At 61.9% G+C, this 25,213-nt stretch overlaps 6 protein-coding genes across 6 annotated transcripts; all 6 read left to right on the plus strand.

Annotated features, from left to right (window-relative positions):
• Positions 1 to 1,510: 1,510 nt before the first annotated feature.
• Positions 1,511 to 3,229, plus strand: LBRM_11_0940 (conserved hypothetical protein; the record flags this gene model as incomplete). The annotated part of the gene is made up of 1 exon (XM_001562977.2): positions 1,511 to 3,229. One exon carries the CDS (start codon positions 1,511 to 1,513, stop codon positions 3,227 to 3,229), a length of 1,719 nt encoding a protein of 572 aa, XP_001563027.1.
• Positions 3,230 to 4,811: 1,582 nt separating this feature from the next.
• Positions 4,812 to 5,363, plus strand: LBRM_11_0950 (Cyclin A/CDK2-associated protein; the record flags this gene model as incomplete). The annotated part of the gene is made up of 1 exon (XM_001562978.1): positions 4,812 to 5,363. The coding sequence occupies one exon, from the start codon at positions 4,812 to 4,814 to the stop codon at positions 5,361 to 5,363; it is 552 nt and encodes a 183-aa protein (XP_001563028.1).
• Positions 5,364 to 10,043: 4,680 nt separating this feature from the next.
• Positions 10,044 to 15,362, plus strand: LBRM_11_0960 (putative ABC transporter; the record flags this gene model as incomplete). Its single annotated transcript, XM_001562979.1, has 1 exon — positions 10,044 to 15,362. The coding sequence occupies one exon, from the start codon at positions 10,044 to 10,046 to the stop codon at positions 15,360 to 15,362; it is 5,319 nt and encodes a 1,772-aa protein (XP_001563029.1).
• A 1,558-nt stretch (positions 15,363 to 16,920) lies between these two features.
• On the plus strand, positions 16,921 to 18,870 carry LBRM_11_0970 (putative eukaryotic release factor 3; the record flags this gene model as incomplete). The annotated part of the gene is made up of 1 exon (XM_001562980.2): positions 16,921 to 18,870. The coding sequence occupies one exon, from the start codon at positions 16,921 to 16,923 to the stop codon at positions 18,868 to 18,870; it is 1,950 nt and encodes a 649-aa protein (XP_001563030.2).
• A 1,958-nt stretch (positions 18,871 to 20,828) lies between these two features.
• LBRM_11_0980 (conserved hypothetical protein) lies at positions 20,829 to 21,974 on the plus strand (the record flags this gene model as incomplete). Its single annotated transcript, XM_001562981.1, has 1 exon — positions 20,829 to 21,974. One exon carries the CDS (start codon positions 20,829 to 20,831, stop codon positions 21,972 to 21,974), a length of 1,146 nt encoding a protein of 381 aa, XP_001563031.1.
• A 2,509-nt stretch (positions 21,975 to 24,483) lies between these two features.
• On the plus strand, positions 24,484 to 24,870 carry LBRM_11_0990 (putative 40S ribosomal protein S15A; the record flags this gene model as incomplete). The annotated part of the gene is made up of 1 exon (XM_001562982.1): positions 24,484 to 24,870. The coding sequence occupies one exon, from the start codon at positions 24,484 to 24,486 to the stop codon at positions 24,868 to 24,870; it is 387 nt and encodes a 128-aa protein (XP_001563032.1).
• Between the last annotated feature and the right edge of the window lie 343 nt (positions 24,871 to 25,213).

A 25,213-nucleotide genomic window follows, 5' to 3' on the forward strand; every position in this document is an offset into this window, starting at 1 on the left:
CGGGTAGGAGGGGAGGGGTCAGCAGGGGCGGGATGAAGGGGCGAGGTGGCACGCAAACCAAAGACGGGGAGGGACGCCCCCCTCTCGCTCAGCCTCTCCCTCTGTGTGTCTCGCACTCCTCCCTCTTCCCCCCTCCCCTGCCGCCCCAGCCTGCCTCTCGTTCTTCTCGGTGCCGCAGCGCACCTACGACCAAAAGAAAAAGACACACCGGTGCAGGGGCTGCTGTAGTCCCACGCACCCCGCATGGGCACAAGCGGTGCTGCCGCACCCCCACTGCAGCCGGGAGAGATGGACAAGAGAGAGAAAACAAGCTGGCGCTTCGGAGCCGACTGAGATCTCTCCCAGTTAGGTTTATGCTGTGCAGGTTTGCGAGCGTTACGGCACGCGAACGGCGGCGTACGCAGAAGAGGTGGTAGCGACGCTGTCCGCCAGTGCACCGGCGCGCTCTTCGTCCCCCGGTTTCCCCACAAGCGAAAGGCGTGCGAGGGGAGCTTCTTGTCATTCTCTGTCGATAGCGCAGAGACCCTCCTCCTCTCTCCGCCTCTTCATGAGGTCCGCACACATGCGCGCCTGTCATGTCCAGCTTTATGTTCCTTGTTCCCCTCTCCCTTGCACTTCTCCCCTGGCAATGCACGTGTCTCTCATCTCCACCACCACCTCTCTTTCCATGACGAATTTTTGCCGCTGTCCCCGGCTGAAACACGTTCACTGCTGTGCCACACACCCATGCATGCACGTCGAGATCGCACTCATGGCGAGCGCTGCCTTGCCGCCATGAGTAAAGCGTCAGTATTGTGCGCTGATCTCGCAGCTGTTTTGGTGTGTTTCACCTCTCACCCCCCTTTACCGCCGCTGCACCGCACTGTGCGCGCGTGTGCCGCTGCGCCCTTTAATTCGCGGGCGTGTCTTGCGGCGGGGTCCTACCCCACCCCACCTCACTTTCCCTCTACGCGTGCTACATCGCGTGATCCTGCGCCTCTGCGTGTCGCTTTCTCTCGCGCTTGCTCCCCCCTTCTTGTCCCTTTCACAGTCCCCTCCGTGCCTCCTTGCGGCTCTCTCTCGGGTGCGTACGCACGTGTGTGTGTGTGCGTGGGTGCATTTTGCCACCCGCCGTGCCAGGTGCCCTACGAGAAGTGTAGCGTGCTGGTCTCCTTGTTTTCCCTCCCTCCCCCAGCACACGTCCCCCACCTGCTCTCTCTACAGCGCCCCCTCCCCCCTCCCCCCTCCCCTCCTAAGCACGCTCAGGTGGGCCTGCAGTCCCACAGACGCACACACGCACAGGGTATTCTTTGCACGCCATCGGCGCACCCGTGTACCGATATACACCGCCGCGGCGCCGCCTCTCGCTCTCTTCGGCTCTCCATCAAGGGCGTCTATTGTGCGTGTCGCATACCCCCGTTGTGTCTCTCTGTGGGCGCGCGCTTCGCTCCTCCCCTGCCAAAGCGGCAGAAGCGCCCGTTACACCTACACACACACACACACGTGCGTGCGTGCCGTGTTTTTAGCAGTCATGGCGAGGGTGCCGGTGGAGTTCCTGGCGCAGCGCCTCGCGATGGCGTCGGCGGAGGGGCACCCGACATCGAACAGCACCACCGTCTCTGGCCTTGACCTGACGTGGGTAAACAATAAGGCGCTGACATACGCCGCCGTCCTCTGCGCCGTGGTCTGCTGCTTCATCTCGTTCAGCGACCTGCGCGAGCACCTCTCCCGGTTCGACTACCCAAAGTTGCAGGTGTTGGAGATGCGCATCATCCTGATGGTCCCGATCTACGCCGTCTTCTCCGCCCTGTCGCTGCTCTTCTATAGGTGGCGCTTCTTCTTCGAGACGGTGCGCGACACGTACGAGAGCTTTGTCCTGTATATCTTCTTCATGCTGATGGTGTCGTACTGCGGCGGCGAGGGGCAGCTGCTGCGGTCTCTCAAGAAGAAGCGGTACAAGGGCATGCACCCGTTTCCGATGTGCTACCTGCCATCCTTCCCGCTCGACACGGACTTTTACCTGCGCTGCAAGCGCTGGGTGCTGCAATGCGCGCTGATCAAGCCTCTCGCGTCCTTCGTTGCCATGGTATGCCATCCGCTTGGGATCTACAAAGAGGGCAGCTTTGGGCCGGACAACGTGTACACGTACGCCTGCATCGTCATCAACGTTAGCCTCACGATGGCGCTCTACTACCTCGTGCTGTTCGAGGTTGAGTGCGAGAAGGAGATGCACTACGCCAAGACCTTCTTGAAGTTCCTCTGCATCAAGTCCATCATTTTCTTCAGCTACTGGCAGTCTGTCATTGTGAACCTCGCCTCCTCAGCCGGCCTCATCTACCTTGGCGCCCATGAGCATGAGGTCGAGGCCACGAGGGCTGTTATCCAGGATCTTCTCATGTGCTTTGAGCTGCTGCCGGTGGCCTTCTTGCACCGTGCCGCCTTTGGGCGGGCAAAGCTGGATGATGAGATGGCCTGCGTCCCGGTGTACATGAAGGATAGCAGCACCGGCGACCTGCGGACCAACGTGGACACGGCGCTGAACGTGAATGACATCATTGATGACACGTTCGGGACCATCTTCTACCGCAAGGGCAAGCTGATTGACCAGGAGAATGGCGGCGACAGCGACGATGACGCGGTGAACTACGGCGAAGGTGCCGGCACGGCGGACGGCGGGAGAGGCGCCTCGCGGGGGCCGAGTGCCGGTGCAGGGCTCGGCGGCGCTGTCGATGAGTTGGCCTTCATGGGCAATGCTGACGCCATCGCGCGCGATCCTACACTGGAGGAGCTCGTCCGCCACGCCATCGCGACGGACTACGGCATCCGCGTGGACGGTGTGCTCCACTACGACGCGGACAGTGACCGCGAGGACCGCAATCAGGACATGAGCTTCGCCGACACGGACGTCATCCTCCACCGCTCGAAGAAGGAGGCTGCAACGCTGGATGTGCGGGTCGACACAGACCTTCTCCGCTCGCACCAGGTGCCCCAGGGCGGCGCGACGCCGCATATTTACTGCGTCGTGTGTGGCCGCTTTGATCGCGATATGGTGCGCCGGCGAAACGGCTATAAATGCAAGGAGTGCGTTGGCACGAAGAGTCGGTCGCTGCTGCGGCGCCACCAGCAGGAGGTCATCGGGGGCGGCGAGGGCAAGATGGAGTCCCGGCGCGGCGGCCGCCTCGGCCACGACACCGCTGTGGTGGTGGAGACGATGGACTGCACAGCGGACTTTGGCCGCGGTGAGCGATGACGACGGGGATGCCCCGTACGTGCAGCCAATACCTGCCGCGGCGAGTGCGGACCTCGTCGGTGTGGGGCGCCTGCCTCAGGACACCACCGTGTCGGCCCTCCCCGGCGCTGCCGCTTTCGTGGAGGGCTTCGCCAGCCTTCAGCATACGCTCTGCTTCACCTCCCAGGGAGACGATACGAGCACTGCCGCGCTTCGGGCCTCGGCCGTGCCTCCGTCGCGTGCGGGGGCTCCACCAGCCACCGCGTCGAGCGGACCGCCCTTGGCACTGAGAGCGCCGTCTTCAGTCTGGCCATGCAGCCCCGATGGTGATTAGACGCGCGCACTGCTCCAATACACGCCAGGCCGCAAATTGGCCCCCGGAGCATCAGCCCCCCGAAAAGGGATGCCCGTACCCACCCACCCACACGCACGTGTGGTGTGGGCTCCGTGTTGCCGTTGCTCTGGAGGGACTACGTGTCTTCACCCTCATCCACGTCCCATCCCTCCCCCGGTGTGTGTCTGGTTGTGCAGGTGAGGGCGTTGATGTCGACTTCACCTCTCTTCATTTTATTGCCGTTGCCCTCTGCGCTTTCTCCTCCTTATTGCGCGATTGCGTGTGCACTGCCTCTCTCAATGTTCGTCTGTCTGTAGGACTGCGTGTGTCTGTGCCTGGGTGAGTGCCCGCCTGCTGCCTATCGCTGGGGCGCTGGAGGAGAAGCAGTGGGCGCTGCCTGAAACGCGCCGCACGGGAAAGCGGAGAACTTCATCGGGGCAGCACCGGAACGGGCGCACAGTTAGGTGGTGGCGCAGTACGCAAGGCTAGCTGTGGGGGCGCCGCGGCGGTTGTGGACAGCACGGGTATATGGCTTGTCCGTTTCATGCTTGGGCACGAGGAGCGCTGCTGGCTCCTCATTGTTTTGCTTGAGGGAGTGCGTGGCTCTATCGCGCTCTCGCACGCTGTGGCACGTGGGTGGGCGTGCTGGCCTTCTCCCCCCCTCTCTGTGCCCGGCTGATCGCGGCTGATTGGCCCCTTCATGGCGGCCTTTTCGCTGGCCGATGAAATACAGTGTGTGCGCGAGCCCCGCTCGCTCCCCGTGTAGACACCCGAGTGCGTGCCCATCCTCCCTTCTCCATGTCCCCCCTTCTGCGCACGCACACACCCACACACCCATGCACGTACGCACGTACGCCTCTCGCCCCCGCCTTGGGCACGTCTTGATAGCTTCCCCCGCCAATTTTTTACTCTCCCTCTGTCCTCCCCTCCGCCGCCGCCTCACAGCCCAATAGCGAGGAAAAAGCGCAAGCATTCCTTGTTTCCATTGTTTGTTTGTTTGCACACCCCACGCGGAGTCGACGAGGTGACACTGAGAGCAGCAGCAGCTGAACCGCACGCGCGCAGCTTGAGGAGTGAGGGCGACAGTGTGGGCGTGCGGGTGCGAGCAGCATTGACCGAGAGTTGAGCGGAGCGAGGCAAGACGCATGCGACTCGCCGTGCACTGACGTTGTGTGTCTCCTTAGCTCTCTCTCACCTTTGCTCGTGCTGCTCTTCTGTTTCACTTTCGTTTCCGCGCCTTCACTCTTGCTGCGCAGCGCGCGTCGAGCGATGCCGGTGGAAATCGCGAACGGCGACGACGTGGACTTCTCGCAGTACTGCGTACTGCAGAGCAATGACCACCCGCCTGTAGAATTCAAGGTGTCGCGCGAGTCGGCCAAGATGTCGGGGCTCCTCAGGGACATGCTGGAAGATCAGGAGGGCAGCGAGGCGATTATTCCCATCCCGAACGTGTCGGGGCAGACGCTCCGACTCGTGCTAGAATACATGGAGTACCACTGCGGCAACCCGGCCCAGCCCATCGAGAAGCCGCTCAAGACGGCGATTGAATCGCTCGTGTGCGAGTGGGACAGCAACTTCCTCTTCAGCAAGCTTCTCAAGAACCACGACGAGAGGCAGCACGAGGTCCTCATCGACGTCATCATGGCGGCAAACTTTCTGAACGTGCGCGACTTGCTCGACCTGACGTGCGCCTGTGTCGCGAGCATGATCCGTGGCAAGACGGCGGAGCAGATTCGCGAGCTCTTCAACATCGAGAACGACTTCACACCAGAGGAGGAGGAGAAGATTCGCGAGGAGAACCGCTGGTGCGAGGAGTCTTAGAGTCGTCAAGTGCGCCTGCACGCACCTCAGTGTCTCTCGGAGTGTTTGCGCGTGTGTGTTTGTCTTGTGCTTCTACGCTTTCCTTCTCTCTCTCTCTGTTCTCCATGGCCTCTACCGAGGGTCGGACGCACGCGCGCGAGGGACTCACACTGGCACCGGCACCGGTGCACCCGCGCACTACAAAGAGAGCGAGGCACGGTAAGTAAAGTAACTCCGCTCTTGCGTCTGACCCCTGGCGTGTGCGTGGGGCGTGCGCTGGTGGAATGACTTGCCTCCTTGTAGTGTGCCGGTCCTCCTGGTGCTGGGCGGTCGTAGCGGTCGCGTCGGTGAGCAACCAGAGAGGCCAAGGAGCGCGACCGATACGGCGGAGTTGGGGGCGGCATTTTTTCGTTTTTTTGTTATTGAGCGTGGGTGGGTTGAGTGAGCGAGGCGGGAAGTGTGTCGGTCGATGTGCGGGTCGACCAGCTCTCTCTCTCCCTCTCTCTCTCGGTGTGGGTTAGGCTGTGCCCCTGCCCCCCCCCCCCCCTCTCTCTCTCCCTCCCACCAGCCGCCTCTGTCTCGAGCACGCCTTTTACCCCGTTTGTCGCCCTCCCTTTGGCTGGTTCACTTCTGCGGGCTCGTTTGTGTCTGTGTGTGCTGTCGTCCTGTGCTGCTGTGTACCTGCGCAGGTCTGTGGGTCTGTCTGGCTGGACTGCTGCCTGCATGTGCCGTTCAACAGTACGCGCATGAGTGGATGGGTGGTGGCTACAGTATCTCGCTCGTGTTGCTTGGTCTCTCTCTCTCTGTCGCCTCTTGTGTGTCGCGGTGCCTTTTTCCCTCCCCCATGTTCTGTTCCCCCCTCGCCTTCTTTCAGTCCTGCGCTGTCTGGCGTCGTGGTGGGGAGGCGCTGTTTGCTTGTCTGTTGGTGCTGCTGCCGTTGTACGTCGTGGTGCGCGGAGGCACATGCAGAGGCGCCTGTTAGGGAGGCGTGTGGGCGCGTAGCGTGCGCGCCCTTTGCGAGTACGTCTTTGCTCAGGCATGTTCGCCTTGCCATCGGTCGCGTGTCTTCTCTCTGTATTTCGTTCTTCTCGCTTGCCTCTCCTTCCCCACCAGTGGTTGCCGCACCCACACGCGTGGCTGCATGTCGCTCTGACGTGCATATAACACACACCCACACACGCACGCGCACGCAGGCACGGAGACCAGCTCTGATGTGCGTGTCGACGGAGGGGGCGAGGGCGGAAGATGATGCCCGGCGCTGGAGTGCCCTTCTCCATGAGCGAGGGTGATGGGGGCGCCTCCGTGAGGGCCGCCCTGTACACTCGCTCTCTCTTGGTTTTCTCTACGTGTGAGTATGACGCGCGCCTGCTTGTGTGTGTGTGCGCGCCTGCGCATGGACGGGGCCTGGCGCGCGGTCCGACTTACCGCACAGCGACTCTGGCGGTCGCCGTGCTGCGCTTTCCGCTTTCTCTCGACCGCCTCTCTCATACCTCCAACGGGGGCGACGGTTTGGGCCACCGACGAGGAGCGGCGCACTCCTCTTTCGAGTCGTCGTGATGCGCGGGCCCGGAAGGCTGCACACGGTGGCTTTCCCGACCCATCATGGGACGTGCAGCTCACTGCTCCAACCCCCATGGGCAAGCACGCGGGGTGCTGAGCGACAGAGGGAAGCCTGCAAGAGGAAGGGTGGCGGGCACCGAGCGGTGCGTCAGCACCGTCGAGCCCGGCTGAATCGACGGCAGGTCGCACGAGCCCACACGCGCCGACGCGACTGACGCGGACACTCCGTGCAAACTTCTTGCGTACGTGTGGACGCGCCGAGACACAGATGTTTCTTCTTCTTTCGCCCCCTCCCCTCTCCGTCCTTTAGTCTTCTCTTCTCGTCGACTTCTCTTCCCCCCGGGTCAGTAACGCCAGTACGCCAGCGCGTGCGAAAAGGAACGAGGAAAAGCAACGCGTGGGCGGTGTGCGTGAGGTAGCGCCCCCCCTCCCTCCCTCCCCCTTCCTCCACGCGCCGAAGGGCGATCGCGTCTCCCCCGTGTTTGGGCGGAGCGGCCCGCCTTCACGAGAGTGCAGCGTGGGCGACTCTTGCGCGCACGTGCGTCGGCGCACACGTGTTCACCCCTCTTTCTCGGCGCGTGGGGGCTATTCCCCCCTTCTGCTTGTCTCCGCGATGCGACTAGGCGCGCTGTGCGTCACTGCATGCCCCTGCGGGGGATGGCGGTGGGGGAGGACCGAGAAAGGCTGGGCAGGTAGCTGGGGAGGCGAGGACGCCGCCCGCTGCGTTCGTCCCTCCCCGCCTCAGCTACCTGCTCCTCTTTTCCGGCCCCAGAAAGTTCAATGCGGATCGCCCCAGATGCGTTTTTTTCCTGCTCGACATCAACGGTTTCCTCTCTTGCCGCACCCCTTTTTCCTCTCCCCCTTTCCCTATTGGCGACCCACTGGCATCCTGTCTTCTATCTCGCTCCGCGTGCCGCTTCCACAACTCTTCCCTGTTGGTGTATCCACCCACCCCTCACCCCCTCTGCTATGCTGCCCCCGCACCCCCCAACGCCAAAGTTTGACATCACGGCATAGTTCGCGAAGCTCGCACACACCGGCAAAGCTGCCCGAGGGAACACACGTCCCACTCTTGCTTTGGGCTTCCCCCTCCCCGCAAACCCCTCATATACAGCGAAGGGCTACAGATCGCGCCTGCTATTAGTCGCGCTGGCACGGATCTCAAAGACATCCGGAGTGCGCGACTATTCGCTGACGGCGACGCTGCACATGCCGGCAGTGGGCCCGTTTCTCTCACTCGCTAGTCCTACCGCCCCCCGCTCTCTTCGCGCCTCTTGAGCCCTCTCTCCATCTCGTGGTTCTCGAGGCTCAGCGTGTTGTCTTCTCACTGTTCCTACGCGATTGTTTTTCACGACTAAGTGCTGACAGGTGTGGCCCCCGGCGTTGTTTCTCAGCGAAGAGCCTCTGGCCAGCACCCTCCACCCTTGTTGATTTTGCTTGCTCTTTCAACTTTGTTCTTCTCCCCTTACCCCTTTCACTTCTCCTCGTAGGTTGGGTCGCGTCGCTTGAGTACCCCTCGGCGAGTCATTGTTCACTGTTACTGCTTGTTTTTCCTTTCCCTTTTGCTATTGCCGGCATTGGGGATCCAGACAAGCCCGCTCACCCCCCTCACGCACGTGTGCGCTCGCGCTCCCCGCCATCCTCTCTGCTTCTCTGAGCCAGGCGCCTCGTTTCTGCGCACGCGAGAGTGTGTTGCTGTGCGGTGCTGGCGCTGCGTCTGTTTCACCTTTGCGGTTCTTTTGTGAGTGTGCGTGTGCGTCGCCCCTCTTTTCTCCTGCGTTTGGTGAGGGCTCGTCGTCTTTCGGCCGGTGTCTGCCGCTGCTCGCGTGCGCGTGTGCTGCGGTAGCCTTCCCGTCTCCCACCTCTCCCCTCCACCCGCCGAGCAGACATACCTGCCCCGATACCCAAGGTCGTGCCGCGCAGGGGCGAAGTGCTGCGGAGTGTTCGCTTTCTTCTAGCACTCGCTCCGTCGTCTTTGCTGCTGTGCGCGTACGCTCTCTGTGTCTCCGAGCCTCTCTGAGCCTGTCTCTTGCACCATCCAGCTGCGGTTCTCCCCCTTTGCCTGGCCGCCAACGCCTCTTGTGTTATTGCGCTTGTCCTCCCCCCTAGCCGTGGCCACTTTGCTCAGATCTCAGAGTCAGACGCTTCATGCCCTTCTTGGTGCATCACAGGACGACTTCATAGGGCGCACTCTTTTCTCTCTCTCTCTGTCGGCTACATTACTGGCGCCTGCGTCAGTCTTGAGGGCGTGTGTTGACCTCCTTGGTCTTCCCTCCTCTTCGTTCCCCTCTTCTGCTCGCTTTACGTGTTCTCTTTGTAGTTTGATTTGCTGCTCACTGTTTTGGCGCTCTCTCCGCTGCCATCGAGTCCCTTCACTGAATGCTTGCCTGCTGACTCGTGCGTCACTCTCTTCCCCCCCGTCTGTAGCCCTCAGCCTGGGTGAACGCCCGTGTCTCTGTGTTTGCCTTTGAGCGGTGCACTTCTCTTTTGTGCCTGTGTGGGGCAGCGTGCACGCGCAGCCTTTTTGCTTCTCTCTGCAGGTGAGCCCCCCGTCAACGAGCGCAGCCGCCGGCGTGATCGCTGTCTCTCTGCCTTGTTCCTTTGCGTCTTTGTGGCTTTGTTTGCTCCCCTCCCTTCAGCTCGGTTCGGTTGTGTACCGCCAGGAGGAGCGGATTGGACCGTGCGCTGGCCGGTGTGTAGTCAGTGCGACACGTTGGCTCCCTCTCATCGTGCCACGGAGAGCGTCAAAAGACACCCCCCACACACACACAGTGGCAGCCACCCCTGCTCGCGGCGAGCAACTGCGCGCGTACCGCGGTGGCCAAGCAAGCTGATAGCTGCAGAATACGGCTAGACGCGATGAACACCAACGGCGGCACCACCGCCCCAGCAATGTCGGCGCCATTTGCGGAGAGTAGTCATGAGAGGACGTCGTCCGAATACTCCTCCGAGAGCTCCCCGGAGCATACCTGCCAGGAGCAAACGCACCAGAGATCACGCGAAAAGGGATTGTGCCAGCAAAGAGAATGCTCTAATGCGTGGCGAGTACCGAGCCTTGAGCACGTGGAGCTGAATGAGCTGGACGAGAGCAGCGGCAGCGGTAAGACTCACAAGGGCGGCGGAGGGGAGTACAACGTATACATGCGCGCAGTCGAGGCACAACGCCGCTCGAGCATGTCCGCATCGTGGCAAGGTAACAACAGCACCTTCTTCAGCCAGCTGGGCGTAACACTGAAGCGGATGCTGATCTTACAGACCCGCACCCCCGTCGCGTTTGCGTGCGAGCTGCTGATCCCGATCATCTTTCTTCTCGGCTCCATTATCCTGTGGCTTATCATCAAGAGGGACTCCATCCCGGCGACTGACTACTTCAGCGTGAGTGGAGAGTATGCCACGGAGCTCATACTGGCGCAGACGCCGAACATGCTGTGCTACAACATGACGCTCTCAGGTGGTACTCAAATCGCGGCTTTCCCGGAGTGTGGCGACTTCGTCAAACAGTTTGCGTCACCACCGATGCTGTTGTGCGCTGAGAACAACATCAGCGGCCCCCCGGTTGGCCTCTGCGTTATGGAAAGCTTCGCTCGTGGCTCTTACTCTCTGATGCGCTATCACGTGTCACTGAGCACGACGCGTGTGCCGTCGCTGGATCAGATGATCCTGCTGCAGTGGGTATGGCGCCTCTTCTATCAGCTGGGTGGTTCCAAGTTGATTCGTGACAAGACGGTGGACTCTGCTATGTTCTCCAGCGGCACCCTCTACTTTGCGCCGAAGTCCAACGCGACAGACGCGCTTGTTGATTACCTCCAGCGCACATCCACTTACTTCAAGTATGTCTACGGCGGCACCCTCGCCACGGAGGATGCGGCGGAGGCGACGGTCAAGGAGCGCACCGCGCACGACCCACCCATCTGGGGCATCGTTCAGGTGGGTAACTTGGCTGCTGACGACTTCAATGTGGCCATCCGCCTGAACGCGACGGCGCTGCCTCGGACGAGGAAAATCCTTGCAGGGTTCTACGTTGGCGGTGTGGAGAAGAACGGGGCGGTCATGTATATCTTCTCTGGCTTCACGACGCTACAGCAGACCATGTACCAGTACTTCCTGGCAGAGGTGGTCCGCACGTCAAGGACGCCACCGAGTAAGCTGGTCATGCTTCCCGCGCCGACACGCGCCTTCGTGAGTGCACAGTTCCTCGCGTACGGCGGGCTGTTTGTGCCGCTTATCCTCGTGCTCGGCTTCCTGTACCCGGTGTCGCAGATGACAAAGCGCGTCGTGCTGGAGAAGGAGCTGCGCTTGCGGGAGGCAATGCTGATCATGGGGTTGTCAGAGGCAGTTATGTACACGGCGTGGTTCCTGATCTACCTGGTGCAGTACACGTGCGTCTCGCTCATCATGGCGATTCTGCTGCGGGTGACGTACCTGAGGAAGTCGAACATGGGCATCGTCTTCTTTCTGCTCTTCTTGTTCTGCCTTTCCCTCATCACGTTGTCGGGGCTCATGGCGGCGCTCTTCAACAAGGCGCGCCTGGCGTCCATCTTGGCGCCGCTCATTTACTTCGCCATGGCAGTGCCGCTCTTCGTTGTTCAGGATATGGAAAGTGCCGCGCAGATCGGTTTCTCTTTTCTTTCGCCATCCGGTCTCGCTGCTGGCATCAAGCTGGTTTTCATGCACGAGCTGAGCGGTGGCGTCACTTCCTCCACCTTCGCCTACTTCCGTGATTCGCCGAATATGCTCGTGGTGACCTCTATCTTGTTTGCGGACTTCTTCATCTACCTCGTGCTGATGCTCTACCTGGACGCTGTTTTGCCGAAGGAGTGGGGCACGCCAAGGCACCCGCTCTTCTTCATCATGGACCCGGTGCGACTGTTCTGCTGCCGCAGAGGTGCACCTCAGTGCTTCGATGAGGACGGCCGAGCCGAGGATGGCGTGTTCGAGGAGATCGGCGACGACGACACCGACTACGCAGTTTGCATCGCCGGACTGCGCAAGAAATACCGTCGCGGCGGCAGGACGTTCGTTGCGGTGAACAACCTGTACTGGGGGATGCGCGAGGGCGAGATCTCGGTGCTGCTGGGGCACAACGGCGCCGGCAAGACGACGACGATGAACATGATGACGGGGATGGTATCGGCCGACGCGGGCGACTGCTACATCTACGGCTACTCTGTCCGTGAGGAGCGGCAGAAGGCTCGCCAGCAGATCGGCTACTGCCCGCAGCACAACATCCTGTGGCCGGAGCTGACGTGCTACGAGCACCTTTGGTACTACGCCGCGGTGAAGGGCTTGCGAGGTGTGGCGCGGGAGGAGGCGATCTCGCGCATGCTCGCCGGTGTCGACCTGGAGGATAAGCGCGATTACCGCTCAAAGATGCTGTCGGGTGGGATGAAGCGGAAGCTGTCTGTGGCGATTGCGTTTGTTGGCGGGAGCCGCCTTGTGTTCCTGGACGAGCCGACTGCCGGCATGGATGTTGGCGCGCGGCGACACACCTGGGAGCTCCTGCGAGCCATGGCCAAGTACCACAGCATCCTGCTGACGACGCACTTCATGGACGAGGCCGATCTGCTGGGTGATTCCATCGCCATCATGAGCAAGGGTCGCCTGCAGTGCGCGGGCAGCAACATGTTCTTGAAGACCAAGCTTGGTGTTGGCTATGTGCTGACCCTCTCCGTTGTCGCCCATGTTGATCGGCCGGGCATTATGAGGAAAGTGATGAGTCACGTGCCGTCAGCGACGCAGCTTGGATCCGGTGCGGGTGAGATGGGCTTCCGACTGCCGATGGGTGCCAAAGCAACATTCCCCACTCTGCTGGCCGATATTGAGGACTGCAGCTCGCAGCTCGGCATCAACGCTTACAGCGTCTCTGCTACGACGCTGGAGGAGATTTTCATCCAAATTGTGCAGCAGGAGGATGCCAAAGAGGGGGTGAAGGGGACTCGGCAGTACTCGTCGACGCCGTACGGCGAGTCGACACTACTGGCTAATGAGGCCGGTGCGGGTGCCACTAGAGACCCCATCGACGCCCTAGTCAGCCCCAGCGCCATCGACAGCATTTGTAAGGAACCAGCGCGGCCGTCGGATGTGTGGAATGTCGACCTCATCAGAAATGAGTTTTCGATCTTTCACAGCCAGTTCAAGGCGATGCTGTGGAAGCGGCTCTGGAACGGCTTGCGGGATCGCCGCACGCAGTTCTTCCAGGTGGTGTGTCCGGTGCTGTGTGTGCTGCTTGCGATGTTACTCATGCTCATCAAGTTATTTCAATCCCCGGCCATCACGCTCTCAAGCGATCTGTACGGCACGCAGGTCGAGATCGACGTGGCAGGATGTGCATCGGCGATGAACTTGACCATACCGTTTGGGTCGATGACCACGACGGTGCAGCCGCCAGGCGTGAACTCCATTTCATCGCTTTCGGCCTACATGCTTGAGACGTACAACACTCACGAGATGGAGAGGTACAGCGGCCTGGCGTGCAACGACACGACGAGCTTCCCTGCGCCCGGTACGGCAGCCTCGGGGGTGATCTACAACAGTTCGGCACTGCATTCCTCGGGGATTGGCCTCTTCAATCTTTACAACGGCTACTACATGGCGGAGCGCGGCAATAACGCCAGTGTGATGACCACCGTCGTCCACACGATGCCAAGGACGAAGACTGAGGACGACTTCGTGAACTCCATCTATTCCCTTATCATCTCCATCGTCATTATGATCCCGTTCACGTTCATTCCGTCCACATTCGTGTCATGGATTGTCAAGGAGCGAGAGTGCAAGGCGCGGCATCTGCAGAACGTGTCGGGGCTCTCCTTCTTCATCTACTGGCTCACGAACTTCTTGTTTGATATCTGCTGCTATATTATCACGATGTTCCTTGTCATCATCGTCTTCGCCATCTTCCACCGCGAGGAGTACATTGGCAAGAGGGCTGTCGGTGCCACTATCGTGCTTTTCTTCCTCTATGGCCTATCCAGTGTGGCCATGGCGTACGCCGTCAGTTTCCTCTTCAAGGAGCACTCCACAGCACAGAATGTTGTTATGCTCGTCAACTTCATCACCGGCTTCCTCCTGGTTCTCAGTGTGTCGATGCTCTCCGTATTGGAGTCCACGAAGAAAGTGGCCGAAAAGTTACCGTGGTTCTTCCGCGTGGTGCCGAGCTTCTGCGTCGGCGAAGGCATAAGCAACCTCGCGACCTTGAGGATAGAGGAGTCGCTGGGCACAACGAAGACACCGTGGTCCATGTCAGTGGTGGGCTGGCCGTGTGTGTACATGGCGATCGAGGTGCCCATCTACATCTTCATCACTCTCTTCATCGATTACCCCGGACGCCGACAGCGCACGCAGCGGCTGTTTCACCACACTGACTCCGAGCCGGAGATTATTGAGGGCGAAGACGAGGACGTCGTGGCGGAGCGCAACAGCGTGCTTCACAGTAGCGAGCGGCAGGGAGACCTCGTGCAAGTGCTGAACCTTCGGAAGGAGTACTCCAACGGCAAAGTGGCGGTGCGCAACATCACTTTTGGAGTCCACCCCGGCGAGGTGTTCGGCTTCCTCGGCACGAACGGTGCCGGCAAGACAACGACGATTTCCATTCTCTGTCAAGAGTTCAGCCCCACAAGCGGCCACGCCTCGATCTGCGGCAACGACATCGAGACGGATAGCCGCGAGGCGCTGCGGTGCATCGGGTACTGTCCGCAGTTCGACGCGTGCCTGGACCTGCTGACGGTGGAGGAGCACCTGGAGCTGTACGCGGGTGTGCGGGCCATCTCGTACGAGTCTCGCACGCGCACGGTGAGGGAATTGCTGAGCTTATGCGAGCTGACAAGCTACAAGGATACCCTGGCGCGTGAGCTTTCCGGCGGCAACCGGCGCAAGCTGTCCGTTGCTGTGTGCCTAATCGGCGGGCCACGAGTGGTGTTCCTCGATGAGCCGTCGGCCGGCATGGACCCCGTTGCGCGGCGCGGGTTGTGGACTGCCATCGAGACCGTGTCAGACAACTGCGCCATTGTGCTGACGACGCACCACCTGGAGGAGGTGGAGGCGCTTGCGCATCGCGTGGCGATCATGGTGGACGGCACTCTGCGGTGTATTGGTAACAAGACGCACCTGAAGAACAAGTTCGGCACGGGCATTGAGGTGACTATACGTATCCGCTCTGACGATGAGGAAGTGAAAGAGGCGATTCAACGCTTCTTCGAGGCGAAGTTCCCTGGCACCTCGCTGCGCGAATACCGTGCGCGCCGCTTCACCTATGCGCTGCCCGGAAGCATGAAGCTATCGAGGATATTCAAGCTTATGGAGGAGAACGCCTCCGAACTGGGGGCGACGGACTACAGCGTGTCGCAGACCTCGATCGAGCAGGTCTTCCTGCAGATTAGCGACGAGGCGGAGCGGCAGCACGAGGAGGAGGAGGCGGAGCGCCTTGCCTCCACGGAGAAGAGGTGCTGCGCGTGCTGCTGCTAGTGTGGTGGTGTCTTGGAAAGGCGAGAGGGCGAGGTGGAGTCGAGGCTGCCGTAGTCGTCGTCTGTGGCGGCGTGGGGGAGGTTTGGAGGGGGAAGGGGGCGAAGTGGACTGTGTCTTGTCCTTTTCTTTGAACACTGTAGGGGCGCGGAATGGCCCCAGGCAAGGCCGGTGCCGAAGACTACAGCGCTCTTCTCCCATCCAGCCCTCGCCGCCGCCGTGAGCGCCATGTGCGCCGCACGACTCACTGCCGAATTTTGTTTCTGCGCCTCCGCCCTGCTTTCCGCTTCTCGGTTTCCATCTCAACAGCCCTCTTTTTCCTCCTCGTTGCATGGCACCGTTGCGTGAACGTCATCGCTCCGACTGCTATGCACAACACTGCTGGTGGCCCCGTTCACTGGCTCTGTGTTTTTCATTTTGCTGCCGCTGTGTGATGGTCCTCCCGCTCTCGTTCTTTTTCTCCGTGTGCGAGATTTAGCCAACTCGAGCGAATTCCGTGAAAATTTTATATCGCTGCACGCATGCGCTCCAACGTATATACACACGTGTGCGCGCCACTATTTCTGTTTGCTTCTCCAACGGCGCCTCCTTCCTTTACTTCTCTCTTGCGTGTTTTTCTTTTGGGTTACTCTCGCCTCTTCTCCTGCCCGCCTTAACACACCCGCCGCAAACTTCAATCACACCAGCGACCACGTATAGTTGCTCAACCGTACGTACCCACGTTGTTGTGTGTTCCGGTGTACGCGCTGCGGGAGTGGACATGTTGTTTGTGCTGTGGTTTTGTGTCCTCAGCGCGCTGTTGCGTCCGTGCGGGGTGCTGTTTCGCAGCAGCAGACATGGGGTAAAGAGGAAAAGCCCGAGACTAAGCAGCAGCAAGGGTGCGCCATGGCGTGGCAGCCAGCAGGATGTCGTGACAGGCGGTCATCGCGGTGTCATTCGACTGCCTCTGAGGGGGCGGAACCCCTTGCAGCGAGGAGAGGGAGCTGCGCGCGGCTTGTGCCATTCTTTGTGCTGGTGTTTATGATGTACGGGTGCAGGTGCCAGCGCCCGCTTTGCTTGGAGTCGTGCTGCCCCTCTCCTACGCTGCTGCTGCACATTGCGTGGGGGGGGGCGGCTGGCACATCCTGCGAATCGTTCTGTAGAGCGGCAGGGGGCTGCGCCGCGCCCTCCTCTGGTCCACTCGCTTTCTCTTCCCCCTCCGCTATTGCTTGAATGGTTATGTGCTCAGGCTTTCTTTCTGTGTGCCTCGTCGGTGTTGATTCCGTAGTCTACCAGCGTTTTCTATCCCTTTCCTCTCCCCTCTCACCGTCTCTGTGCGCGTTGTGTGTGTGTGCAACTCCTCTGGACACCCACACCCACACCCACACACACCAGAGCGAGGACACACTCCTCATATTCCTTGAGTACACCACCACCTCTCCTCCCCAGCACGTGCTCTTGCCTTTACTTTCACACCCCTTTCGTGAGCTAGTAGTGCAAGTGATTCACATCTCATAGCATAACCAGCGAAGAAAACGCAGCCCGCAACAGGGACAGCGTACTCCACATTCGCTTGTCGAGGATGTCCTGGCAGCAGCCGACGGGGAGCATCAACCCCAACGCGCCGTCCTACGCCCCCGATGGCAGCGCGTACATAGGCAACTACAACGCCCAAGGGGCCGGTGGCTACTACCCTCCGCCGCCGCCGCAGCAGCAGCAGCAGCAAAGGCCCGCTGCCCCCAACCCAGCGCCGAAGACGTCCGCATCGGATGCCGCAAAGCTGTCTCTGGGCGGCGGCTCCGCGCAGCCGGTCGTGGCGCCCAAGAAGGGCGGCGGAACTCTTTCGCTAGGTAAGAGGAGGCCGGTGACCACGGCGGCGACGGCATCGGAGGATACGGCGCCGCAGTCCTCAGCACCGGCGGTGGCGTCGCCGGTGTCCCCGTCCATGGCCACTGAAGCGGAGCCTGAGAGTGGCGCGGGCCCATCGGCAACGTCTGCGGCTGAGAGCCCGGCGCCGGAGAAGGAGTCGGCTGCTGTGACTCAGACCGAGCGCGCCCCGAAGCCTGCCTCTGCGGCCCCTGCCAAGGAGGCGCCGGCGACAACCGAGAAGGACCGCGCGAAGATGACGCCGGAGGAGCGGCGCGAGTCGGTCAAGAAGGAGATCGCACGCCAGCGCCAGCAGAGCAGGAAGGAGTACAAGCGCGACCCCCGACCCCACTTCAACATCGTCTTCTGTGGCCACGTCGACGCCGGCAAGTCCACGATCTCCGGCCACCTGCTGATGGAGAAAGGCCTTGTGGACCAGCGCGAGATGGAGAAGCTGCGCCGCGAGGCGGAGATCAACCACCGTGAGGGCTGGGAGTACGCGTACGTCATGGACGTCTCCGAGGAGGAGCGGTCGAAGGGAATCACGCGCGAGACCGGCGCGGCCTACTTCGAGACGGAGAGGCGCCGTGTGACGGTGCTGGACGCGCCGGGCCACAAGGCGTTTGTGCCGTCCATGATCGGCGGTGCCACGCAGGCGGACGTCTGCGTCCTCGTCATCTCCAGCCGCACCGGCGAGTTCGAGACCGGCTTCGAGAAGGGTGGCCAGACGCGAGAGCATGCAATGCTGGTGCGCACGTGCGGTGTAAAGCAGATGATCTGCGTCATTAACAAGATGGACGAGATGAAGTGGAGCAAGGAGCGCTACGACGAGATCGTCGGCAAGCTGAAGCCCTTCCTGCGGCAGAACGGCTACGACGAGGAGCGTGCGAAGAACCTCATCTTCATGCCTGTGGCGGGCCTGACGGGCGAGAACCTGATCAAGCATGTCGAGCTTAGCCACTGCGACTGGTACAAGGGCGAGACAATGATGGGGGTCATCGACAGCCTGAAGCTGCCCGAGTCGAAGACGGATGACGACGTTCTTTGTATCCCGCTGGTGGGCGCCTACAAGGATGACGGAAAGACACACATCTACGGCAAGGTCGAGTCAGGCTCCATCGCGGTGGGCGAGAAGATCCAGGTGCTGCCGACAAAGGTGGAGGCTCTCGTGGAGGGCATCTCGATCGAGTCCACTGAGTTCGAGAAGTGCTACCCGGGTGACAACGTGCACCTGCACGTGCGCGGCATCGACGAGAGCGATATTCATGGCGGCTACGTCGCCACCTCCATCCCGACCTCGCTGCGTGCCGTCGAGTTCTTCCAGGCGCGCGTGGTCATCCTAGAGGTGAAGAACATTATCAGTGCTGGCTCGCGTGTCATGCTGCACATACACTCCGCCCAGGAGGAAGCGTCCTTCCATAAGTTGCTGGCGAAGATCGACCGCAAGACGAACGAGGTGGTCGAGAGGGACCCGGCGTGCGTAAAGGCGGGCGACGTAGTGATTGCCCGCATCGAGCTCGACCGCCCTGTCGTGCTGGAGCCGCACAAGGACTTTGACAAGCTGGGCCGATTCATGCTGCGTGACGATGGTCGCACCATCGCAATCGGCGTTGTCACGCGCCTGTACGAGTCCACGCACGAGTCTCTCGCAAAGGCTGGGCAGTAGGTGTGCCAGGCGTAGAGCCCCGGCAAGCGATGGGGCACGGCAATCCCAGTGGAATGGGGGCCCTGTGCAGGGGACGCATGATAAAGACCAATGCAGATGAGGGTGGGAGCGCGAGACGGCGGCAGGCGCTGTGGTGACGAGCGCTACGAGGAGATGTGCCTGCGCGCGCCACGCACTGCCGATCGAAGTTGTTCGAGTTGTTCTTCTCTCCGTTCCTCTCCCACCCCTCGTTCTCGCGGCCGCCATGGCCGCCTGTCAGCTTAGGTGGGGCTGGTCGACGACTGGTGAGCTCCCTCTTGATTCTGCCACGTTTGCCGCCGTTGCTCTTCCGTCGCGGTGCGCCCCCGCCCCCCCCTCCCTGCCTTCTTCCCTCCTCGCCTCTCTTTGTGGACTTTCTGTTGCTGCTGCCGACTGTGTGTGGATGCATCGCCGTTGTGATCGCTGAATCCCGCATAACTGCACGGGCTAGCCGAAGAATGCTGTGGAGGAGTGCCGCGAAGTGCTCCTTCCCCCTTCCGCCTTGAACGAAAGGGAAAGCAGGAGTGGGTGCGCGAGTCTGCGGGTGAATGCCCCCTCCCTCCCCCCTTCACACACACACACACACACGCACACACACACGCACACACACACGCACACACACGCACAGGCGCCTTAGGACGTGTGAGCGCTGGCTGGCACACCGCACGGGTGGTGCTTACGGGGTGCGTGGGAAGTGCTGGACTGCTGATAAGGCGGGTGGCGGGCCTCTGGAGGTGCAGGCGTGTTTGCGTTTGTGTGCGCGATCTCTAAGACGTAACGATTTTGTATTTCTTCTTTGCCCCCTTCTCTCGTGTCGATGAGGTTAGCGGTGGTTCGGGTGCAGTTGGCCGGTGCCTGCGCCCCTCGCTCACTCTTCCCCGCTCTTTCCCCTCCCCGGGCGAGCTCGTTGATCAGGTGGCGTACGCGTCCCTGCGCAGGCGTGTCTGTGTCGCGGGCTACTCTGTTGTCTCTTCGCCAGTCATGTTCCTTCTCTCTCCTCCCCAAGGTGATACCAGAGCGATCCTCGCGCACACGGGCGACGACACACCAACGAACTTGTCAAGAAGGCGATGCCGGGGAAATGCCAGTCAAAGCATGGCGATCGCTGCGGAAGGTGAGCGAGTGGGTGCGTGATGGGCCGAGGCGATTTCCTTCGCTCCGTACGTCTCCGCCATCCCCCCTCTCGCCTTGGCCGCTCTCCTACAGGTTGTGGCTGTGTCAGTCCGGCTCGAGCCGTGCTCGCGAGCTGCAGGGGAGTTGCGCACCTAGTGCTTCGTGGTCGGCACTGCGCGTGTGTTCAGTTGCCCACTTGCTCTTGTCTCTCTCTTCTCTCCCTCTCTATTCCTTCATTCATTATGGTTGCGGCGACTTGCATGTGCGTGTCAGAGTGACTGTGTGTGCCCGCGAGCAGCAAACGTGAAGGCAGGCAGGGGGAGGCGCTCTACTCAGGCCGCTGCCGCAGTCGCAAAGAGAAGCAAAAGGCGGGTCGATCGAGCGTCGCCGTGTGCGCACGGGCGCTGTTTCGTCCTGCCAGCATACCTCCGCCAACCCAAGCACGAGGCGCACGGACGGGGGATAGGCGGTGGCGGCCCGTTGCGTTGCGTTGGAGTGCAAGCCGCTTGCGTGCATGATGGGGGATGCGTGTGGGAGTCCATAGGAGCTCTCGCACACCTTAAGGGCATTCTTGCTTCTTCTTCTCTCGACACACCACGGGGGCGGGCGTCTTAGCTTCTTGATTCGCGGGTCTCTCACTGATGCACCTCGGCTCGCGTCTTGCTTGCGCGCCGGTGGCCCTCGCGGCGACCACGCTGCTGCACTCCGGTGCGCCAGCCGCATCGGCATGCTGGTGGCTCTCTGTGCGTCACAACTGCACCCCGACCCTGTCGCCGCTCTCCTCGCCCATCTCGTGTGGCTACGGTGTCGGCAGCTGCCGTGGCGGAATGACGGGGGCCCTTTACGTGCAGCAGCGTGGCCTTAGCTGGAATCCACTTGATTGGGGCCGCAGCGACGTGGGGCGGTCGACGAACCCTCAGCTGGAGGAGGAGCTGCCAGAGATCTTTGCCCGCCAGCCGACCGAGGTGGACGACTACATCCGCCCTGACAAGAGCCTGTTTGAGCGTCTGGAAGACTTCTGGGACTGGGCGGTGAGCTTTCTGCAGCCTGTGGAGAAGCAGGTGGAGATCATGCGCAGCCTGCGCCACGATGGGTTCATGTCGCTCGACCTTGGCGGGTGGGGGCACGTCTTCTTCTTCTACGGCCTGTGCATGCGTGTGCTGACGCTGATCCCGTCCCTCTACAGCCACCGCAACTCGCTGCGCATGGCTCACATCGGCCCGCAAGTGTCTGAGATCACCAACAGCCAGAACAAGGTGAAGAATGACCGCACGCTTTCTTCGGCGGAAAAGCGCGTCATCAAGGATGGCTACAACCGCATGAAGTATGCGCTGTGCAAGAGGCACCGATGCGCGCAGTGGAAGAGCTTCCTGACAGTGCTCACGGCGCCCATCACCATGTCCGCCTTTCTGTCCATCCGGCGCCTGGCGATGTACGAAACGGATCTCGAGATGGCGCCGTTCCTGTGGGTGAAGGACTTGACGATGCCTGACCCGACCTACGCGCTGCCGGCCATCTGCGCCGGCATGTTCCTGCTCAACTTTGAGATGAACCAGCGCATGCAGCGTGGCGGCCGCAGCGCCAGCAGCATGTACGTGCGGTGGGCCGTGCGTGCGTCATCTGTCGTCGGTGTCTATTTCTTTGCTGCGCAGCCGTCGGCGATGTTCGCCTACTGGATCGGGCTGTCCACGGCTGGCTTGCTGCAGCCGGTGCTGCTGCGCTGGCAGCCCTTCCGTGACTTCTTCCGGTTCCCGGAGCCTCCCCAGGCTGCCAAGTCGCACCTCATCTCGGAGGTTAAGGGGCCATCGCTGTATGAACGCCTCTTCGCGACCGAGGCGGAGAAGGCTCGATTGGAGGAGCAGCGCAAGGCAGACCGGATCCGGAATAGCGCAGCGCGTATCGAGACGGTGGACGACTACGAGGTTGTCTTCGACGACGACGTGAAGAACGCGCCGTCGGGGAAGCCCAGGTGACGCATGAGTCCTTGCCGTCGTGCATGCCGTGAGGCGGGAGTGGGGGAGGGGGCCGAGAGCACGATGCCTGCCGAGGGAGGCCGTCGGTTGAGCTGGAATCTTTGCTCCTCACTCTTTCCGTGTGCGCAGGCCTAAAGCACAGCGCACTCCCTCCCTTCCTGCGGCCATCCCCTTCCCCCTCCCCCGCCCCCTTCGGCTCGCCGCTATTGCGGCTAGCACTTCCGCATGAACTCTGTTTCCCCATGACCCCCATCGCTGCTGCGCTCCCCAACGTCCTCAGGATCCCTTCTTGGTGCGTACCCCCTTGCCTCTACGGGCGGCGATGCCCCCCCACGCACACACCCACAGTACAGGGCGACGAATTGTCTGCGGGCTTAGACAGGTCGCCCAGAGGCGTGGGGGGGGTATGTGAGCGATGCCCGTGGAGTGCTCGCCAGAAGACGCCTCAGGAAAAGAAAGCCTTCGTTGAAAGGTGGCGACTCCCTCTCCCCTGACACGGCGGCGTGCCGACCAGATGCGCTCTTGCCTCCTGAGGAGCGCAGAGCCAGCAGGTGTGCGAAACAAGCAGGAGAACCATCCACGGCAGCGGCAGCACAGTGACGTCTCGGGCGCTGAGCGGCCCACATGGAGGACTAGCAAGCGGCAGCGAGGAGACGATGGTGGCGCACGCGAATGCGGATCCCATCCGCTCGGGGAGGCCGCTTTTAGAACCGCCTCGATCGCGCCAGGCGGGCCCACGCTGCTTTCAAAGGCGGTGGTCATCCGCCACAGCGCCATCCGCCGCCTCCCTCCCCCGCATCTACGGCACAGCGCACGTACACCGTCTTTTGCGTTACCCTCGAGCTCTCCTGCTCCTCTCGCACACCGCTGCCGTAGCCTTCGTCGTCGCGGCCGCATTGCGTTCTCAAGGCGAGCTCCAACGACCCATTCGCGGCATCGCGAGAGGCGCTTCTCACTGTTCTTCTCTTCAGCGCCGAGCTCTGCCAGCTGCCGCAACCCCCCTTGCCCGGGTGCAGCTCGCCGCTGCTTGGCCCCCCTACTGCTGCACTGGCGCCGTGGTCAAGGCGTGGAGCGCGTTGGGCATCGAGTTTGTCCAGCACGAGGATTGCGACTTACATGCTGGCATCCCACGGGGCACCGCACCCGAGCCGTGCGACGTTCGCATGGCCGGCCTGGCATTTAGCGCTGACCCCCACTGGGGCTTGCGCAGGCCCCTCGCAACGCGGCCACTGCTGAAGCTCTGGGACCTCGCCACGCCCTACTACATTGCCTCGGAGTCGCCGTACAGGGTGTGGAGACGCACCTCCTTCACACCCTGAGCTCCCTCCACCGCTGCCGAGGTTGTCTGGGCGGATATGTGCGCGACGGATGCAACGCAGCAACGTCCGGCATGGCGGGGCACGCTGGCTGCAGCCGCGGCCACGGGCATCCTATCCATCGACCCGATCTTACCAGCTTTCCTCTTGGCTGAGGACCCTGAAGGGGGGGAGGGGAATGTGGCCTCTTCCGCTGCGGCTGCGGCACCACCGCCAAGGCCCGCCACCCGCGCCTCGCCCGAGCCTATCGGCCCAGAGTCCCTTTACGCTGTTCCCCGCGTGCGGTACGACGACCCACAGACCCGCTTGACGTCGCTCACGAGCACACTCGCACTTCAAGCCCACGTAGTACGTGCGGGCTGGCCGTCACACAGGCGAGGAGCTGCGCGCAGTGGCGGCGGTGCTGCACTGGCAGGCTCCCCCCCGTCGCCGTCGTGCCCGGACTTGACGCCCCAGATGAAGGGGCATGATGTGGCAGCGATGTCTCGACGACCCGACACGCGGTGGCGCCAGGCGGGGCAGGTCTACACTGTGGTGGTGGCTGTCTGTGAGCGCACTCTCCCTCGCTGCCTCCATCGAGTGGGCGCTCTGCGGCGCGTGGGGGAGGAGGCGTGAAATTGCACGTGCAGACGCGCATCCCCTCGCTCGTGCTGCACGCCACGCGCACCCGATGGGCGGCGATGGGCTTGGAAGGACATCCGCGCCGTTGCTCTTTTTCTCCCCTTTCGATAATCGAGTTTGTGCATCGCTGCGATGGCGTCGCTGTGGAGGGGTTGTCTCGACTGAGGTCAGCGCCCTCGCTGAGAAGGGAGGCGAGGGGCGGGGTGGGCGCTCAGGCGCTTCTTTTCCGGGCCCCGCGTGGGAGCCTCCCTCCTCCACTCCTCCTGTGCGGGTCTCGCTCTCTGGCCGCTGCCTCCGCTGCCTGTTCCCCCACGAGCGATGCCGGTTCCCTGGGACTCCCAGCACAAGCGTCAGGGGCATGTGGCCTCCCTTCATCTCCTCTGCCGTTTCTCTTTGCCCCTCTCGTTCGCTTTGTTTGTTTGTTTGGTGTGCGCCTGGCCGCGGCCCCACAACACTCTCCATTCCTCACTCAACACCCCTTACCATCTGCAACCGCTGCTCCCTCCCCCTGTGCGGTACGCAGCACCGCACCTCTTCCCCGCATTCGCGTGCTTGTGCGGGCGACAATGACGATGATGAGCGTACTCGCGAACGCGCTTCGCACCATTGCGAGCGCGGAGCGCCGTGGCAAGCGCCAGGTGCTCATCCGCCCCTCCTCCAAGGTGGTGGTGAAGTTCCTGCAGGTGATGCAGAAGCACGGCTACATTGGCGAGTTCGAGATCATCGACGACCATCGCGCTGGCAAGATCGTCGTGAACCTGAATGGCCGTCTGAACAAGTGCGGCGCCATCTGCCCGCGCTTCGACTGCGCCACCACCGACTACGAGAAGTGGATGAAGAACATCCTGCCCTCCCGTCAGTTCGGCTTTGTCGTGCTGACGACCTCGCTCGGCATCATGGACCACGAGGAGGCCCGCTCCCGCAACACTGGTGGCAAGGTGCTCGGCTTCTTCTACTAGGCAGCGTTCGGATGTAGCCTCGTGGTCGTTGCACCGCAGCGAAGAGGCCCGGCAGCCTCCCACTGCCACTCGCCCCGAGGCATGCCCGCCCACCGCGCTGACCGAGTGGAATAGGTGCCCCTTCACGGATGTGCGCGGCTGCATCAGCCTATGACGCTGGGTAGGCTCGTGCACCCGCGTGCGTGTGCACGTCGTCGCGGTGCTTTACTGGTTTGTGCTTTCAGTGATTTCCTTCTTCTTTCGGCAGGGCAGTCGAAGTAGGCGGTTGGTGGCTGCGGGTAGGAGGGGGAGGGGTCAGCAGGGGCGGGATGAAGGGGCGAGGTGGCACGCAACCAAAGACGGG

This window comes from Leishmania braziliensis, chromosome 11 (genome assembly GCF_000002845.2).
Source record: "Leishmania braziliensis MHOM/BR/75/M2904 complete genome, chromosome 11".
NCBI lineage: Eukaryota > Euglenozoa > Kinetoplastea > Trypanosomatida > Trypanosomatidae > Leishmania > Leishmania braziliensis.